The 20,836-nt window shown below is 39.7% G+C and overlaps 1 protein-coding gene and 1 long non-coding RNA gene across 4 annotated transcripts; both read left to right on the forward strand.

Moving 5' to 3' along the window:
* Window positions 1-1,668: 1,668 nt before the first annotated feature.
* On the forward strand, window positions 1,669-5,661 carry LOC143534329 (uncharacterized). 3 transcript variants are annotated; one of them, XM_077028838.1, is made up of 11 exons: window positions 1,669-1,911; window positions 2,027-2,239; window positions 3,075-3,360; window positions 3,464-3,734; window positions 3,817-3,973; window positions 4,053-4,130; window positions 4,224-4,324; window positions 4,438-4,605; window positions 4,818-4,892; window positions 5,002-5,109; window positions 5,291-5,661. In XM_077028838.1, the coding sequence occupies exons 4-11, from the start codon at window positions 3,633-3,635 to the stop codon at window positions 5,510-5,512; spliced, it is 1,011 nt and encodes a 336-aa protein (XP_076884953.1). In that variant the 5' UTR covers window positions 1,669-1,911; window positions 2,027-2,239; window positions 3,075-3,360; window positions 3,464-3,632; the 3' UTR covers window positions 5,513-5,661. The 3 variants fall into 3 exon arrangements, with proteins under 3 accessions (XP_076884953.1, XP_076884955.1, XP_076884954.1); XM_077028840.1 differs by lacking the exons at window positions 1,669-1,911; window positions 2,027-2,239 and having other exon boundaries at window positions 3,128-3,164; window positions 3,244-3,360; XM_077028839.1 differs by lacking the exons at window positions 1,669-1,911; window positions 2,027-2,239 and having other exon boundaries at window positions 3,132-3,164; window positions 3,244-3,734.
* A 4,197-nt stretch (window positions 5,662-9,858) lies between these two features.
* LOC143534330 (uncharacterized) lies at window positions 9,859-10,990 on the forward strand. The gene is made up of 3 exons (XR_013135535.1): window positions 9,859-9,989; window positions 10,424-10,534; window positions 10,838-10,990. It is a non-coding gene; the product is annotated as an uncharacterized LOC143534330 (long non-coding RNA).
* Window positions 10,991-20,836: the final 9,846 nt, after the last annotated feature.

Raw genomic sequence — 20,836 nt, forward strand, 5'->3', positions numbered from 1 at the left:
ACACACACTTCACACTTTTCTACCAATTGAATATTTGGCAGTCCAAACACCATTTGTTTATCATGTAAAAGTTTTAGGCTTTGAAAATGATAATGCCCATATCTCATGTGCCATAACTTTGAGACTTCATCAATGAGAGTGCCGGTGTTATTATAGTGATTAGTTCCTTCCTTGGATGCGTCCAGAAGAAACATATTGTTGTTCAACACTTACACTGGTACTCTTATTAATATACATCCTGTGGTTTTGTTAGTAGTGACACACTAATCATCATCAAACAATAGGGAATATACATTTTCATCAATTGTCCTACACTTAACATATTATAACCCACTTGAGGTGCAAAATAGACATCATCAAGAAATTAGTGTTACCATTTGGGGTTGTGATCTTGATTGTTCCTTTTCCTTGAACGACTACTTCCTATTTGTCACCCAGCTTCACGCTGACTTTGAAGTTTTCATCAAGTTGAGAGAAGCAATCTTTGGCTCCTGTCATTTGATTAGATGCCCCTGAGTCCAAGAACCAAAGGTGTACATCATTACCACGTGATTCAGCATATGTTGTGGCCATGAATAGTTTTTCATCATCTTCTTGGTTACCCTCATTTTCTGTAGCAACCGTGACAGTTGGCTCATCATTGTACCAGTAATCCCTTCTATGGTGGCCATACTTGTTGCAGTGAGTGCACTGTGGGTGACCAGGTAATTAATTTATTAATTAATTAATTAACTTCTATTTATGGTGATTTTGAAATAATATATAGAATATTAACGACGTCATTTGAGTTGAATCTTGTGAGCTACTCGAGAGTGGTTTGTTAAAAGCTTTGATTTTAAACTAAGCTGAGCTTAAATGAGTTCGAGCTTAAAAATAAGGTTGTTTTTTACTAAACGAGCCCGAGCTTCACTTGTCGAGCTCAAGTAAGGTCGTAAGCCTAATATTTATATAATTATAATATATCAATATATAAATTTATATAGTTATTAACTTATTATTATGTATAAAGTTCTGAATAATATAAGTAAATAATATATGTAGAGAGTATTGTAGTTTTTGTCCATGTGATTTGTTTAAATTTGCTATTTCAGACCAAAAGTTTAAAATTTGTTATTTTCGTCCCTAAGATTTAATTTACGTTGCAATTTCCGTCTATAAGGTTTCGTATTCGTTGCGTTTTTCATCCTTGTAGTTTGCAATATCTACTACTTGAGTCCAAAATATGTTAACGAAAAGGATAAAAATTGCAATGAGAATGAAACCATAGGGATGAAAATAACAAATTTGAACAAACCATGGGGATGAGAATCGCAAGTCACTCTTACTTGATATATATAATATATAAAAATAATAATAAGTATAAATAAATACATATAATTAACAAATGAGTCGAGTTCGAGTTTTAACAATTACTAGCTGGGCTTAACCTTTAGAAATAGAGCTTGAAACGAGCTGAGCTCAAGCTTGAAAAACTACTCACAAGCCGAGCTCGGCTAGGCTAGGCTTGTTTACACTCCAAGACTCCTAGTTGAATAGGCATCATACTGGTTATGCAAGTTAGGAATAATTATGTACAAAAGTAGGACTAAATAAATTCTAATTGTAGTAATTAGGAATACCTAATTTAATACAATTGAATTGAATTGTTCTTTGTTGTGTATTGTGTATGTGATCATTCAATTTAAAACGGTTTCACAATTTACAATTAAATATTTTAAATTTTAGTTAGTTCTGAAAAGAACATGGTTTGGCTAACAGGGTTCAGTTCTAGGTATTGAGGTGGAGACTCCTAGAAGATCATATTCTACTCAGTTCACAAATCCACAATCTGAAAAGGATATAGAAAAATCAAGCAAGACAAATAATGGTTACCTAATGAAAGGCAACACATACATGTACAAGATTTTTCAGGTTTTTTTTCCCAACAACTTATTATTATGATTCAACATTTCAACATTTTGTTTTTTTTTGTTTTTTTTTTTTTTAAGATCAATTTGCTTACTTTTTGATGCTTATTTTTTACAAGGTTGATGGAGGATCATACATCCATGTTAATGTTAGATGGTCTCAGAAACTGGTGTACCAAGACAACAAGTTCCGTCTTAGTGTTCCTTTCACTTTTCCGGTTTATGTTGTGCCAGTAGTTAAGGGAAGTGCTATGAAGGAAAAAGTGTTGTTGAATGTGAACTCTGGTATTGATAAAGAGATCATGTGCAATTTTGCTACTCATCCTTTAAAGGTATATTATTTAAATGTAAAGTTTGAAACTTTAGCTAAGCACTTTTTAGGACAAACTGTACTAAACAGAAACCATGCATGTTTACATTTGGTCAAAAAAGAGCTGAATCACATGCTTCTTACTTAAAAGTTCATAATTAGGATTTGGTGCTCAAGAACACTTGAGATCTTAATCTTAGACAAAACAAATTAGAATTGAAATGCTCTATTCAACTTTTTTTCCTTGACACATACAACCCTCCAGCTTTCAAACTTGGCTCCACTAGTCCCTGAAGTTTTTCCGGCCATCAACTTATTTGATCTCTCTCTCTATATATTTGTTCTGTATGTATGAAAAATATCACAAATTAATCATTTGAACTAAATAATGTTTGCAACTTAAGTGGTATTTTGAACACATTTTGTTTATTGATTTTAACAGTCAAATCACATTTTATTTTCTATTAAAGCAACAAGCGACATGTTCAACTGCTTGTGGACAATTTCTTTTTTCTTTTGCAAGGTTCAGAAGAATTGCTGGTCTAGTCTTATTTGTCATTTTAGTGTATATGTATATGCCATGTGGAATCTTGTAGTACATCCAATAGTTATTTTTAAATACCTTTTAACAAATGACACATCATCAATAAACTGATAAAAGGAGGTTGGTTGGTAATACTAGTAACAAAGCATTAGTTGGTTTCTAGTTTGTGTCTAAATTTAATTTGTTTGTTAAATTCGACAAATAGTGCATAGTCGCTCGTGTTTCATGTAGTTTGCCCTATTCTATATCATATTAATTTCTAGTTTGTGCCTAATGTCTCCTGATACTATACTTCTCTCGTTTCGCTTGAAAGGAAACTAGACGACAGGCTGGCGAATTAGGCTTCTCATACGAAGCAGATGTCCAGAAATGGTCTACTCAAGACTTCTATTTCTCTTTCTCTGTAAGAGACTCATATCTTTCAGCTCTGTCGAAACGAGTAAATATGCAAATATGTTTTAGTAACTAACATTTCTTTGTAGGTCTGCGACGATGATATCTTTGGTGGTGTACTACTTCAGTCTCCATCTCTACAGGATTCTGATCAGAGAGATATGTTTTGCTTTTATCTTTTTCCTGGGAGAAACAAAAATATTAAGGTTAGTGGAAATACATGTTTAAAAAAATACAATAAGGTGTTAAAAACGATCCCGAACACCCTATAACTAACCTCATTTTTTTGGTTAATTTGCATTTGCATAGCCTTTGAAAAGGGAAGTGGTGTTTCTACTAGACATAAGCACAAGCATGCAAGATGACCCTCTTGAGAAATCAAAAGACGCGGTGATCGGTTGCCTTTCAGAGCTTAATCAAGAAGATTTTTTTTAACATTATAGCGTTCAATGGAGATATTCAGTTATTCTCATCATCAATGGAATTAGCAACGAACGAAGCAATCACAAATGCCACTAGATGGATGAACACTAAACTTATTGCTGAAGGCGGTACAAACCTTCTTAATCCCTTGCAAAAGGTATTTTTCATGTCTTGATGTGTTCCAAACTTCCAATCTTATTTTAATATGAACGATTGTTTTTAATGATCTTAATATCCAGGCGTTGGAAATGGTTGGTAAAACGGGCGAACATTTTCCTCTCATTTTCCTAGTTATTGACGGTGCCGTTGAAGATGAAAAAGATATTTGTAATATAATTAAAGATAAGTTAATGGATGGAGGACGTAATGGTCCTCGAATTTGCACGTTTGGCATAGGTGAGGCCTTTACTTCTTAGAGCTTAATGTTATGCGGGTGTACATTGTGGCTTCTTATTTACGGTTTCAAGATTCGCAGGTTCATACTGCAATCATTATTTTTTGCAAATGCTTGCACATATGGGAAGGGGATGCTATGATGCTGCATATGATGCAGGTCAGTTCTGTCTAGTACCATTATCTTAATTAATCAAAGTTGTCTTTGTACACACATATATAGTACTAATGTCAAATAATTTTTTTTGACCAGATTTAATTAGTGACCTATTACCACGAATGTTTAATAACGCTTTATCTCCCATACTCACAAATGTAACCCTTGACGCCTTACAAAATCTTGATTCAACTGAGGTACATTGCGTGATACGTCATATGTTATATTTATAATATTTTGATGCTAACTATACATATGGTGCGGTCAACTCATTCATGATATCTGATAATTTTTATTATAATCATTGCAGTTGTATCCGTTTCGTATTCCAGATTTGTTTGGAAGTCCGTTGATTGTGTTCGGTCGATACCATGGGGATTTCCCTGATACTGTTATAGCTAGAGGCTTCCGGGCTGATATGAGCACTTGTGTAATTGATGTCAAAGTGAAGAAAGCAAAGGGCATACCTTTAGACAGGGTAATGTATTACATTAATTTGATATATATATATCAGTACTTCATTTTTAGCTTTCTAAAAAGGAAAATTTGGTGTATATATTATGAAATTCAGAAGGGTACATATATGAAATTTTAAATTTTTAGATGGATTTTGTCATGGTGAACGAAAAAGGTCGGGTTCATTGAAATACTCTTCTACGACTAATTAAATCTTTCAAATATCCCATCCAGGTCTGTGCAAGAAGGGTGATTGATGCACTCACAGCGCGTGCATGGTTAGAGCAAAATACACAGATGGAGGAAAAGGTTTATTTTTAATTATATTCCGTTAAAATTTCATTGCAAATGTTTAGGGGCATTTGTGGTTATCATCATATGTTCATTTAAGTTAATTAAACTGTTTTATCGGTCACAGATTGCAAATATGAGCCTACAAATGGGAGTTCCTTCCGAATATACCCGCATGGTTCTAGTTCAAAGCGACAAAATAAAGCTAACCCTCGTTTCAGTTCTACCAGAAGAGGTACATCCTTACATGTATACATAATGTAATAATGTAATTAACTAAACTATAATCCTAATTCGAGTAATGGAAAAGCAGCTAATAGTTCATACTTTTACTTCTGAAGTCAAAACCTGGTATTTGTCAAAGGCAGGACTAATTGGTAAGTCTTATAATTTATTGAATATAAATTGAATTGCAGAAGTGTTCAAAGTTAGAGAATCACAAGACGTTGTACCTACGGAATATAAGTGTTGGATTTGGTAACTTGAAGGCAACGATTGATAATCTACCTCCAGGAATCCAAGATTTAGAATTAAGCGAGCCTGCAGGAATAGTGATGCAAGCGCGGCTTCCTCTTGTTGGGGCATGTTTCTTGATCGATGTTGTTGCGTGTGTTTCATCCGCACATGCTCTAGAATGAATGATCAATGTGCCATTGTTCTCACACAACTATGTACCGCCCTTGCTTGTTTTCAATGCCTCGATTGCTGTTGTGAATTGTGTGATTGTTGTAGTGATTTGTGTTAAGAGATAGGTTATAGGTAAAGATATAGAGAAACTGAAATTATATATATGTGCTACAAGCCCCCCGAAGTCCCGCGCTCCACCTAAACGCTTGCACGCCTAGGAGCAACACTGGACTTGGGGGGCTTGTAGGGGTATGGTACTAAACCCGGTTTTACGACCCTAAATTTATCATGTTTGGCTTATTTTATTATATGGACTAATACAATGTTATTGGGCTGAGGGGGTTTTGTGGAGGTAAACCCTAACTGGGCTAGGCCCATTAGGGTACCATGATGATGGCCATGAGGCTCCCTATATAAGGAGATCTCCACCTCCTTATTAAGGGTTGGTTGTTGCTCTCAATAAGAGCCACCATCATACTATTTTTGTGTCTGTAAACAAGAGATCCTCGAGATTTCTTAGCAGTCACCTCCACACCCCCGAAAAGCCATCGCAGATCTCAAGCAACCGGAGAAGAAGATTAAGACGTGGTTCGTTCATCTCGAAAATCCGTGGGAACATCGTCATGGATCAGGTCAGATTCATTTCATGTTTCGACATTGGCGCCATCCGTGGGACGGCAACGAGCTACCTTCGATTTTCGTCTCGGTCCTCCGATCTGTTCATCAAATACTCTAGAGTCTATGATTTATTCTTTCAGATCTGTTCTATGGAAGTCCAAAAAACCGCAGATCTAAAAATATTTCCGGATCTAGAAATATGCAAGGAGAAATACCACCAAACTTTGGGGAAAACCTTTAGATCTGTGCTTTTCTAAGTGAAATATACCAGATCTAGTTATGGTTTTTTCAGATCTGGGTTCGTTTGAGCAATAGTCACGTTTTCATATTCATAGACCTTTAAATCCTCTCACATCTGTTGGTTTTTTACATAAAACCTGCCTGATGTGGATATTCAAAATCTCTAAATCTATGAATATATCTTTGGAGCATCTTCACAAACAGCTTCAGCAAGCAAAGCTCCCCGCAAGGCGCAATCAAAGCCTTGGGGGTCAGCTTCAGATTCTGCATGCGCGCTCCCGGCGATTACTCTCCGCCACAGCGGGTCGCATGAGCGCTCCCGGCGATTACTCTCCGCCATAGCGGGTTGCATGCGCGCTCCCGGCGATTACACTCCGCCATGCATGCGCGCTCAACTCCGCCATGCATGCGCGCTCCCGGCTACGTGCCAAACTTTGGTTGGGAATCCTCATAAACCCATAAGGCCACGCGCCAAACTTTGTTTGGGAATCCTCATAAACCCATAAGGCCACGCGCCAAACTTAAAGGTTGGGAATCCTCATAAACCCATAAGGCCACGCGCCAAACTTAAAGGTTGGGAATCCTCATAAACCCATAAGGCCACGCGCCAAACTTAAAGGTTGGGAATCCTCATAAACCCATAAGGCCACGCGCCAAACTTAAAGGTTGGGAATCCTCATAAACCCATAAGGCCGCGCGCCAAACTTAAAGGTTGGGAATCCTCATAAACCCATAAGGCCGCGCGCCAAACTTAAAGGTTGGGAATCCTCATAAACCCATAAGGCCGCGCGCCAAACTTAAAGGTTGGGAATCCTCATAAACCCATACGGCCATCGGCCGCGCGCCAAACTTAAAGGTTGCGAATCCTCATAAACCCATACGGCTTCGCGCCAAATACAAGCCCGAACGCGGCTCCGCTCCGCTCAACACGCCATCATAATTAAACCTCTTATAACCCGAAGCACCCCTAATAAGTCCAGAACTCCAACTAACCTCTTGCACGCCACGCATATCACATCTGCGCGTGGCGCATATCACATATGCTCATGCATCACATATGCTCACGCATCACATATGCTCACGCATATTACATATGCTTACGCATCACATGCTCACGCATATCACATCAGCGCATGAAACATCTGCGCGTGGTGTACGACACAGCCTATGCGCAAGCGCATGAAACATCTGCGCATGACACAAAGCCTATGCGCAAGCGCATGAAACATCTGCGCGTGGTGCATGACACAAAGCCTATGCGCAAGCGCATGAAACATCTGCGCATGACACAAAGCCTATGCGCAAGCGCATGAAACATCTGCGCATGACACAAAGCCAAAACCTACGCGTAAGCGACACAACAAATGAGACAATAGTCTAATCCAAATCAGGATAAGGACAACCTTATTTAGCAGCAATGAACTGGGGGACTATCGATACACGTTTGTGATTAAAACTTTATTAACAAGTTTATATTACAAGTTCAATGAACTAGGGGACTATCGTGGTATACCACCACTACACTATCGCGATGGAAGACATCCGAATCTTAGGGCGGGAACCTAATAATATCCCAAACGGCCACACGCCAACGTAGGTTGGGCACACCTCATAATTTGCCCGAGGATGGGAACCTTGTAATATATCCACTTTTAGTTGATATGTTTTTGCAGGTTCGGCTACGAGTCGCACAAGCACCTATGACATTATTATTATTATCTGGCCGTTTGTGCCTCCATTATTATTTCGAAAACAAGTTGGGATAGTCATCCTGCGTAGAAGAGGCCCTGGTGGGCCAGTCATTATCATCATATTATAGCTCATAAGCCGCAACTCGCGCATGCTTCATTATTTTTATAGCTCGTAAGTCGCCTCGCGCGCAAGCTTCATTATTTTTATAGCTCGTAGTAAGTCGCCTCGCGCGCAAGCTTCATTATTTTTATAGCTCGTAAGTCGCCTCGCGCGCAAGCTTCATTATTTTTATAGCTCGTAAGCTACCTCGCGCGCAAATTGCATTACATTATTATCAAGATGCGCGCTCTATCTTTTATCAGGCCCCGCGCCACTATTGTTATGATGCGTGCTATATCTTATTCATGCCAGTGCACCATTATTATCATAAGGATCACAACATGTCACCATCATGGAGAAAACCTCTCAAAACTCAAAGACAATAAAGACAAGGCCGAAGAAAAGGGAAAAAGCCGCCTCATATCCTAACACACCTTACGAAGTCCAGCGCTCCACCTAAACGCTTGCACGCCTAGGAGCAACACTGGACTTGGGGGGCTTGTAGGGGTATGGTACTAAACCCGGTTTTACGACCCTAAATTTATCATGTTTGGCTTATTTTATTATATGGACTAATACAATGTTATTGGGCTGAGGGGGTTTTGTGGAGGTAACCCTAACTGGGCTAGGCCCATTAGGGTACCATGATGGTGGCCATGAGGCTCCCTATTTAAGGAGATCTCCACCTCCTTATTAAGGGTTGGTTGTTGCTCTCAATAAGAGCCACCATCATACTATTTTTGTGTCTGTAAACAAGAGATCCTCGAGATTTCTTAGCAGTCACCTCCACACCCCCGAAAAGCCATCGCAGATCTCAAGCAACCGGAGAAGAAGATCAAGACGTGGTTCGTTCATCTCGAAAATCCGTGGGAACATCGTCATGGATCAGGTCAGATTCATTTCATGTTTCGACAGTTATGTATATTCACCCATGTTTTTCTTTGTTCTATGAGAACCAGTCTACCTTATAAACATAGGCACAAAAGTATGCAAAACTATAAAATGTTGTCTTGGAACTTAATCTTGATTCTTGACAGTTAACATGTTATTGTATCACTATATTTCTTTCACATGTATATAGTTTTGCCTTGTGTGGATCATGGGGATTTAGATCATTTATGCCCAAAAAAGAGCAAGTGCTTGGATGCATGATAATTATGAACAGTAAACCTATACATTTAAAAGAATATGGCAAATATGGGTCTTCATTTGCACCATGTAGCATTCACGGATCCCGAGGGCCCGCCTTTCTTTTCTGCTTATATTAGAGGTCGCTTGTGTCGTCTTGCAATGAACTTGCACTTTCGAAAAATATGCAGGGGTAACCAATAACCCACTCGTGAATAAATACTTACTTTAAAATTTTGACATGTTACAACAAATTTTCAACAAGTCTTCATATTTTTAGTTTTTATCTTGTACTCTTCGTGAATTGTAATATGGCGTTGGACTATAGACTTGTTTTTTTATTTATAACCGTAAAAGTAATTATATATTATATGGCCAGAGAAGAGTGAACTTCAATCTGAGCCATAGAAAATACCTGATGGCCATTGATATTGATGTAACGGTTTTCATGGTCCAATTTTACCCTCCCACGTAGGCTCCTGTCAGTTTCTACCCTCCCACGTAGGCTCCTGCAGTTATGGTCAGTTCATATATCATTGGATAATTTTCTTCCATCAATGTCTGATTTTCGGATTATCAAGAAAATCCAATTCACGACATGCACACTATCAACAAACACAATTAAGATCAATGGAATTCGACAACACAAACAACCCTACATGAATTGGCAGAACCACCATCAGACTCTGGAACCATCTGTTCAAAACCAAGGTATTGTTAAAAATCTGTTGATTCATAGCCACACATTACTTTTTTCTGCTCGATTAAATCTTAATAGAGGGTTTTTGATTTTGTAAACGGGAAGTTGAGTTATGCATAGAATTTAATATATATTTGGTTTTAAAAAGTCTGCCCACCAAGTGTTTGTGAAAATGTGTAGGTGAGATTTTCTATATTAATTTGATTGTAAGTTATTCATAGATTCAAGAATGATGAGTAGTTGGTAGTTTTCATTGATTTTATTTTAAATTAGTTGATTAGTTTCTAAAATTTACTGATTATCTTGTTGTAATTGTGAGTTGAAGTTGTTAATAATGTTAGGATCTCATATAATCATATTCAGTTCTTCTCTTCATAAGCATTGCGTATTTGATGCTATATCTGTGTTATTCATAATTTTTGATAAGTCGAGTTACTAATTGCAGGGAAAAGCAAATATGGTGGAAGAAAATGCGGTAGTGAAGCAAGGGACTCAAGCACTTTTTACCGGTGACTTGCTCGATTCACTTCTTTGAATCCATAATCGACGTGTATAGGTATCATACGCCATATATCGTGTGTTCGTACATCAATTTCTCTAAATATTTCATAGTTTTCATCTAATAGTTTATGATTTTAATCCATAAAATAAAAAGGTTCTTGTGTAATAATCTGATAACATTTAGACGCCTGACTTTTATAGGGTGTTCAGATAACAATTCATATTTTGGTTTAGTTGTTATAGGTTTAGTTTGTGTTTGTTAGTTTTTTTGCAGTATGATATATTGTGCGATTGATTTGTGTGAATTTGGTTTCGATCTTTGTTGACGAAAGTAGGGCTAATTGGATACCTAATTTAGGGAAAGAAGGCTTCAACAACAACTGTTACAGCTTCAACAACATCCTTCAAGAACAAAGGTAATGGCAATATATGTATGTCTGAATTAATGAAGTGGAGCAAAAGGAGAAGATGATAAGCTTCATGCTAAAGCTCCAAAGTTCAAGTTCATTACTCCTCCACTTTATAGACAGGTTAAGGTATGATTAAATTCTTTTACAAATCTTTTATGCAATACTAGCTTGAAAGTTAAGAGATTATAAATCTTCTAATCAATGTGCTCATTTCTATTTTGTTGGGATAATACATGAGTCACATGTTGGGATAGTTTGAAAATCAATGTGCTCATTTAACCTCTTTTCAACCAAGCAAATATGGTGGAAGAATATGCGGTAGTGAAGTAATCATTTTTATTTTGACTACTTTCTTTTCTCATATTTTATCATATTCTATTCATTTTGATTTTCTTTTTTATTCGACCTTCCCGGAGTTCATTCTCCGGGCAACTCCGTTTAGCCGGTGGATTCCTTCCAACTTACTTCTTTTATGATCTCATTGGAAATCATATAAAGACAATTCCTATTTGATATAGCTATTTGTGCAAGTATTTTACGATTAAGAAGCAAGGACTAGGAACTATGGAGAACCCTTCAGTCGCTTGCTTGTGAAAAACTTCGTGTTCTTCAAAAGGTGGTTTTCTTTTCTTTATTTTTTCGTTATAAAAAGTTGACTTGACTTCCATGTTTGGTTACCTTTGGAAACATTAAATAATCTTGATTTTTTACTCAGATACTGAAAGGTAAGGAAATGGATGATGATACTTTTGTGTTCAACGTTGGATTTACTTGATAGAGATGTCATAATAATTTATTGAAATTGATGTGTGGATTTAAATGTGAAAAAAGGTATATGTTGCAGCTACATTATAACACCGACCCAAATATGTGTTCAATCAGGGCATTCCAAACTGCTTAACATTTACTTGAAAAGGATGGGCTGATTGCAGTTAACATAACAATTGGGATAACAACTCTTCCCGTCATCGCTCTCGATCCCAAAACGATTTTTAGGCCTGTGATTTTCTATGTTATGCAATTGCTTTGTTACATGATAAAAGGATTTATATCTTGTATTTACTGTGATTGTTAAGTGGTTTTTATATGAGCTGTTTTTTCAGAGTTTACACTTGCCATAGGTTTTATGTGGTTACATTAGTAAGATTTGAGATATATGCAATTTCTCTCTTTGTAAGTAAATGTGGTATTCAATTGTGTTTTACTTTCCACACAGGGTAATGGTGTAGTCCTAGAAAGTGTCTTCCTCAGTTGATTAGCTGTATGTTTCAAATTTAATCGTGTGATTGCACTTCGCAAGTTTAAAACATCTACAAAAAAGCCAAGGAATATCAACAAAGCCTGTACCTCAAACGTGTCGGTTAGTTTTCTGGTTTGGTATATATATTACTATATTACATAAAATTTATTAACAATTAAAGCCATATGTTCGGTTTGGTACGACTCTGTTTTAAATACATGCAAAATCCAAATGGGTTAACTTTTTGTAAGGGTGAAAAAAACAGCTAATGAAATTGTTAACTGAGCTAATGAGAGTGTTAAGCGAGTTCAGTTTTCTTGACAATATCATATGCAAAATAATATTTTATAATCTTTGATTTTTTGTGGCGACACTAAGGTATTCATAAGTTTAGTCAATGTCAAGTAAATCAATCGTTTATTTTTTGAAATCCTCAAATCCTGTTTCTTTTTTTAATAATAGGAAAACAATGCCAGTCTTCAAATTATCGAGTGCAGCCTACACTTTAGTCCACATTGGAAACTGGATGTGGTAATTGATGTTTTGAGCACCGAGGATGAGAAATGGCACCAGGTTATTGATGTTTCTAACGCTGATGATGAGGATGAAGAAGACGATAGCGGTGGTTCAGCTTCAAGTCACCTGGCAAATTCCAAGATTCCAAGAGTTACTCTCCTAAGCCGCAACAGGGTTGTTTGAGTTTGAATGCTTTTTATAATAGCATTAGTAGAATGTATGCATGTTCTTTTTATTTAACTCTATGTTATAAGTTTGGTATGTCAAGTTTTTTCTAAATGTCTATGGTAATTGTTTTCAAATCTATATTATATGTTAAGGTTTAAACATTTTACGGGTGATGCGTCATTTGTTTACAAAGTTTCATTAATAACTAAAACATGGCTTACAAGCAATACAAATGTTACTTATTACGTTTATCACATTTTTTATACATTAAACAACATTAGGGTCTATACCTTTCATTTAAATCATTTAGTTCAAATAAAAAAGAGTATATATATAAATATGATATGAAGTAATACAATTCTATTTGTTATTCCCGTTAACCCGTACCTCTTAAAATGCGTTGGACCACAACCAAACCGCCGCATATGTTACTGAATTAATGTTATCATATTCCTGAGTTAATATTCCCGTCCACCGGACGGGTAAACAACTAGTTTTACTATATGTTAAAAGTGTTGTTTTGAATTATGTGCCAAAGTAATTACATATTGTACTCCTTAGGTTTCAATTACTTACATCATTAACCCAACAAGTTTTTAATATAATAATCTCCAAATTTCATTAATTACACAATTAACCTCACAAATTTATTAATTGGTATCTCTTAAGTTTGATTAAGTTAGACAAACCGAACTCATCCGATCAAGTTCCCCACCGTGTCCCCATCAGGACGTGTGCGCATATTTTAAGCAACTAGTTAGGTTAATATACAAAAGGAGAGCCACTCAATTATTGAAACAAACATCAAAATATGTATATCAACTCTCTTTTATTCCATATATAATCAAAGTGTACCATATGATAAAAACTCCCAATTACATGCTCTATATTTATCTTTTACTTTCTAGATTAAAAAACAAATAACTAAAAGTAATTTTGTTTTTTCAAGATGTTAATGTTATAATAAGTCATATATATGAGCTGTGTTTAATACTAATTTTGTGTAAACTAAACCAAGGTACATACTTAAATGACGCATAATAACACTGTAGCAGAGTGGTTGCATGATATGATTATGGGGTGAATATATTTTCTTACACAATTTCCGGTGGTTGGCACTTTATGGATGAAAGCAAGGAATGATAACATTCCAAATATGGAAAGTTTAAGTAACCGATGCCGATGCATTTGTTGACCCAAGATCTCTCATGCTTGTTTCCCACACATGGGTTTATTTCCGTAAATGTAAAAAGTAATTAAATAAGTGTTAGTGGGAGTGTACTTCCATTCTAGAGGCTCGAAGAATGTAATAGAAGAAGTCTAAAGCAAGTGGGTCCGGTCTGGCTTACTTTTCCATGTTTATCCACCTAATCTTTATGGGATAGACAATAAGCCAAGGCTTGGTCTATTCATATTTCATCATACAACTACTAATGCTAATAAGGCTATTCATATGGTGGGCCATCATAGCCTCTCCACGTTATCGCCAGTTAGAAAAGGGACTACGAAGTTTTTCTTTATAACGTTCCGCTATGGTTTAAAAGCCCCTTTAGCGTCCTATATATACATATATATGTATATGTGTGAGAGATGGAGAGAGAACGACGCCCATCGTTGTGAAGCCGCCCCCCTTCGCAACCCCCCCCCCGGTCGGGGGGGGGGGGTGTCACTCCCATAGCGTGGAGTCTAATTATATTATGCAAGCCAAGCCAGTTCACATATAACAACTTTCTTTTAGTTAGATTATCGGCTTTACTTCATTTTATATCTATTGATCGAGTAAAAACTATTTTTAATGTTCAATCTGAACCATATAAACCAAAATGAAACCCGAACCCGACGAAAATATTATAGACTTGAAACATTCAAAATAGGTATAAATACCCAAAACCATGTCTGAATCAAAAGGTGTCATCAGGGTTTTGGCATAATTAAACATGTAATATACTCTGCCAACACAAAGGAAAAGGTTAGAACGCCTCTCTCACTTTTATATGTACACTACCTTGATCTCTCATATATGAATACTTATTTTCATGTTGGAGGTTGGCTATGAAAAGAAATTCCCTCTCACAATGACAAGGCTAACGTTGTTCTATCGGGGCCTCAAGTGACGAGAATGTACCTAAACACCGTAGAAAAAAATGGTTATTCACTAGAAAAACGAGGTACCAAACTTCATCAGAAAGAAAACACATAAATTTATGATCATAAAGCTTCTTTAATATGAAAAATATCAATATATATAATCATGTTATTTTATATTGATTTTCTTTAAAGTAATTAGTTAATTACACCAAATGCGGTTACTACGGAACGGTTTTCTTAGAAGGAGACCATTGATCCTCAACGAGCTGTACGTGTTGTTGGAGGTAGAAGATCATGATTGTTTGCTAACGACACGTATCAACTCTTACTAACGCACAATTTGTGAATTTTGCCCATAATTAACCCCTACTATATATTATCATATATGTCTATGAAAAACGTTTTAATTTGACTTTTAATACATAATCTACATGGGATTTATGTTATATTATAATTATAACTAGTTGTGTAAAGAAATGCAAGAAATTTATTTATATTCACTCATTTAATAAATGAACAAAAATGATTTGGATTGATACTTTCTTTTTATTGATACTATATTAAGTCCACAGTAGACACATTTACCTATTGCCCTATCGTGTAGCCTTATGGTTAACGTACAAATCATTTTATTTATAAATTTAAAACAAGACGTGTGTTGAAATATTTCTTAAAAGTGCATGCCAAGTATACATGGTCGATAATGTGTTTGTAGGACATTCTAGTTAACATTAGCAAATATTAGCAACTTTCTTGTTGTAAGTATAGGTTCCGAATTGTTTGATATGTCGACGGTTTAATTGTTATTGTAATATAGTAGTTTGTAATCATGTAAAAAATAAAGAAAAATAGAAAGAAAAAAAAAGGCTAGCTGAAGAAACACTAAGTGACCCGGGGCAGATTACGGATAATCTGGGGGTTAAGTAATGTTTCCCACGAGGATGAGGTCCAGCAGAGAAGGTTATTCTTCAGGTGACCTGCAAAACAGACACCGTAAGCTCGTCACTGAGAAGGGGGGGGGGGTTCCTCCTTGTGACCACCCTCCGGCGTGAGAATCAGACTAGATTGCTAGATAAGAATGAGATATCAGATGATGTCCTTACCATTCCAAGGTGTTGGAGTATTTATAGCCGAAGGTAGGTTTCCTAGAAGGTACAGCCGGCTGAATAGTATTCCTGTTCTACCAACAGTGGACTACGCACAGGCCATGCTGGTTGGTGGATAGACTACGGCCGACAGTAACAAGGTCGGCTGTACACTGTTCCTTTACTGCCGGCTATGCACTGTTCCACCAACTGTAGGCTGCGCACGTCCCATAGTAAGGGTTGGTGAGTAGGCAGCGGCTAATAGTGACAAACAGTACTAGAGGGTGCTCCTCCTCGTGCTGTTGTCGGTGAGCTGTCACCCTGTGATTGGTTCATGGGCTGTTCTGGTCAGATCGTCTGTTCTGCCCATACCTTAGTAGGTATAGTACAAAAGATCTTCCAGAAGCATACGGACTGGCTCATTTAGGCGGGAGTATTCCCGCCTTGCTCATTCCTTCATGTGACTACTGAAGTAGCTAGTGCCTTGTGCGTGTAGCCTTGCTATTAGTGCGGGTAGCCTTCCCTGATGGCTTGTATCCGCAACTGCGGGAACAGGCGGGGTACTTCACCATTGGGAGGCTTTCCCTTCGGGTACAGCTGCGTACTGCGCGTAAGGTAACCTCCTGGCAAGTCAGGAGCGTTGAGTCCCACTTGTGTGGATTCTCCATGGGGTTTTGGTAGTTTTCAACATAGTGATCAATTATGCTAAAACCACCAATTCCATCTTGGAGTTTCAAACAATATAGTTCTCGACGTTCCCGTCATGCGGGGATGTTATTCCCGTTTCCGCAAGCATGGCCCAGAAGATCCTTCTTGGTTTGAATTCCCTGCAGAGTGCTAAGTATGTGAAGGGTTTTGCCTTGACACTGTACCCGCACTCGTCTTACGGTTACTTTACTTCCAAGGTATTCCTGGTGTCAATTCCCTGCGGGTGCTAAGTATGTGAAGGGTTTTGCCTTGACACTGTACCCGCACCCGTCTTATGGTTACTTGGTTGCCAAGGTAAGGGGTATTTTCCCGCTTACTTTTGAATCTTTTTGAATTTTTTTGAAATTCGAAGAGTTGGTGAAAGGATAAGAGCAGTCCAAACTGCTGAAACGTCGTGCGACGGTTTCTTCTGACTGTGTCAGGACGTGCAGGAAGTTATGGTGACGTGACAGTACCTGGTCATTCCAGACGCTTTTTCAGGCGCGTGGGCGCGATTTTCGGGCGCGTGGCCGCGAAATTAATGGTACGCGTCCTTTCAACAGCTGTTGCCAGCTTGCTTTTTGCCACGTGTCATAGTTTCATTGCACCTTCGATTTCTCTCTCCTCCGCATTAAATTCATCGCATTAATTGCGATTAGTATATAAAGGGGGAGAGGGTTCTTTGTAATCCACAGTTTCACTCTTCTCTTCATCTTCAAAACGATTTCCGGCGAATACTCACCTTTCAGTCGAGCATTCTCTTGAAATCGTTTTCTTCTTTCATCTGCAAGATGTCTTCTCGTGATCTCGAATCTACAGCCCAGGAGGCTGGGGTGTTTGCCGATGACAAGAGTACTGCTGGCGAGTGCCAGTGTGCTCTGCCTGTCGATCTATATCAGTACATCGTCAGGAAGTTCATGCTCGAGTCTCTCGAGCCTGAGTTTCCTGAACCCCATCAGACGGTGTATGATGCCCCCAGAGGCAAGATCGGGGTATATGCTGCATTCTTTGTTTATGGGAATCTTAGGTTCCCATTGACAAAGTTTGTGTACCGTGTCCTGGAGAGGCACGGTGTGCACCTGACCGAGGTGCACCCGATGGCGATCGCGAAGATTCGCCACTTCGAGTGGGTGTGCCGGATTCTGGGCATTGAGCCCTATGTCGACCGCCTGATGACCTTCTACTCTTGGAGGTGCATCCAGGGGTGGTATACGCTGATAACCCGGATTAAGGGTTTGAAGATTTGCGCAACCGAGCGCAGTCTTCGCTCGTGGAAGCGGGAGTTCTTCTACATCTCCGCTCGCGCCATCCCCCTTGCCATGAAATTCAAGAATGGGCAAGCACTTCCCAGCCTTCACGCCTCCAACTACCAGGAGGCGGAATGGTTCTCGAAGATATCCCGAGTCCAATCTCCGGTTTACCGGTTTGCGGAGTCCGGGATGGTTATGCTTGGGATGAGCCGGGTGTGGAAGGATGCGGATGCGCAAAAGATCCCAATCGTCCTTGAATACGGTTCGAACTCTGTTCCTTACGGTATGCTCTGTTTCTTTTTGTTGATTTAGAATCTCTTCTAACTTCTTTCCTGTTTATTTCAGAGGGGAACGACTTGCAGTCGCTCATGTATCCGCGGGAGGCTGACAGTCCCGCTCGGATGGGTACTCGCGCTCTAGACGAGAACGAGTTGCCCATCCTAGAACAAACGGCGGATCGGTTCGTGGAGGTCCACCCGCTAGGCCACGAGATCCTGAGCGCCAGGCGGCCAGGTAAGGCGCTATTCAACCCTCGACCCCTCAATGTTGAAACCTCTGCTGGAATTCCTCTAATCGTATGTTCTGATGAGGAATCCGCAGATGGTCCTCCGTTGGTGCGGAAGAAGAAGGCTGCCGGCGGGAAGGGGAAGGAGAAGGTGGCCTCCACTGCCGATCCAGTGCCTCGGTCTGACTCAGAGGCCGAGAGCGAGGAGGTGGCGGGGAACCCCGGTGGTGATAAGACCACTGCTCCGGAGGCTGCGACGATTGTCACATCCGGAGAGCCCAGGATGACAACGGTGACCGGCGTGAAGAGGCCGGCTCCATCGGGTTCATCCCCGCCAGTCCGCACTTTTAGGCTCAAGAAAACCCGTAAGTACAAACTTTATTTTTAACTTCATAGATTTCCATCATTAATACTTCTTCTTTGTGCAGGCGTGGATGTTGACGCATTCCAGGGTGGAGCGGGGAGGAGTACCCCCCCGCCCATGACGGTAGGCTTGGTCAGCCTACCTGAGGCGACGACCCAGGCGGCTGCGCCTGCTTCCGCTGGTTCAGTTGCTCATTCCATTGAGCCAACTGTTCCAGCTGTGATGACATCACCGCCGGCTGTCAGTGCCATTTTTACAGCATCTTTCACTGAGCCGGCGGTTACTTTTGCTGCCGATTCCGCAACGGCGACCGCGGCGTCCGCGGCGGCCTTCACCATGCCTCATCCGTCATCGGCAATGACGGCCGATCCTTCAGGTATGCATGGGGCTTCTTGCCAACCTCTGCCTCCTTCCCATCTACCTGACCTTTTGGACGGATTTCCCTTAGGTTCAGGTGATGGGTTTGGCGGCTATCGGCCTGTTATTGACCCTACAGGTACGTAGGGTTCTTTTGGCCTAATTTTTATTTATTTTTTATATCATCTTTTCCTAACTGCTTTTTGTTTTTTGCAGTGTCGGATTCCAATGAAGTGTATGTTCCACGATGGAACATCCGCCGAGGAACAACCCTTCGCACACCTGTGGAGTGCGTGGAGTGGGCTCGTCACGCAGCTCCCAGTGGTGCGTTGGGGGAAGCCATGGCTAGCTACTAGGAGGGTAGGTTAACCAATGAGCTTCGGGTTCTCCTGGCCCGGATGCAGCCGCGCGTCGAGCTGCTTTGTCGTGAAAACGACAAGTTAAAAGCAGCTCACATTCAAGAAGTAGCTCAGGCGCGGGCTGTCCGGGAGGAGAATAGGAGGCTCTCCGCCGCGGCTGCGGAGAAGGAGAAGGCGTTCAAGGCCCTTGAAATTGAGGTTCAGGCCCGTCTCGAGGCCCGTTCCAAGGCTGCCCAAGCTGTTAACGAACAGCTTCGGCTGGCTAAGGAAACTGCTAGGAACGCAACTGAAAGGGCCACCAAGGCTGAAGCTGTTGCTGAGCCTCTACGCCTCGAGAATGAGGAACTTAAAGCTAGATTAGAGGCGCTCCAACAGGCTCATGATGCCTTGGCGATGGAGGACGCGAAGAAGCTCCAAGAGATCCTGGACCAGAGGGGCGTGCTTGACCACACTGAGCGGAAGCTAAAGGGCGTCGAAGAGGCTGCTGCAAAGGAAGTGTTGCTTGCCAACCTCAATAAAAGTGAAGCCGAACGCGCTTGTACCCAAGCTCAAGCCGCCCTCCAAGAAGCTCTGGTTGCCAAGGAATGGCTTCTTCGAGAAACATTGTCTCAGGTAAGCTTTTCATGTCTTTACGCTTTTCTTTGTAAATAGAAAAGGTTTTGATACTTGTATTTTTCTTTTTGTAGGTTGTGCATCGGGTCTTCACGGACACGTCTTATGACGATGCTATGAGCACAGCCCTCAACGCTTCTCACGAGGATGGGGAAAAGGCCGGCTTCCTGCTTGGTCTAGGGTTTGTTGAGAAAGGCATCCCGCCTTCCAACTTCCCTTTGTATAACGTGGATACTGAAGCTGTTTATGACCAAGCAGTGAATCAGTATGCCGCCTTCCCGCATCCGGTGGTGGAGAAGGTAAACGAAGTCGCTGCTGCTGATGATGGGCTAGCTATTCTTAAAGCTTTCCTTGAACCGCCACGCTCTACTGATGGTGCGGGTCCAAGTGGAAGTGGTCCTGAAGCATGATCCTGAAGATCCCTCTCCACCATTAGCGTAGATTTTTGTTTTTGTATAGCTTCTTTTGTATGCGGGTATGCACCCAGCAATCTTTGTAATATTTGAATTTGATGGAATAAAGATTGTGTTAATCCCTTGCCTTGTTTATTTTACGCATGTTTTGATTTAACTTAGCAATTTCTTTAGTACTTAGATAAGTTAACTTTTTAACGTGGCCAATTATAAGTTTGTTTCGCTTTCTCTTTCATGATTGTGCGGGTATGACCGTCACTTACACTTAGTAGGATGGCTTAACTTTACTTATATCTGTCCTGC

This window comes from Bidens hawaiensis, unplaced genomic scaffold, assembly GCF_021521415.1.
Source record: "Bidens hawaiensis isolate Kalapana, Puna unplaced genomic scaffold, B.hawaiensis_p1.1 tig00010132_1, whole genome shotgun sequence".
Taxonomy (NCBI): domain Eukaryota; kingdom Viridiplantae; phylum Streptophyta; class Magnoliopsida; order Asterales; family Asteraceae; genus Bidens; species Bidens hawaiensis.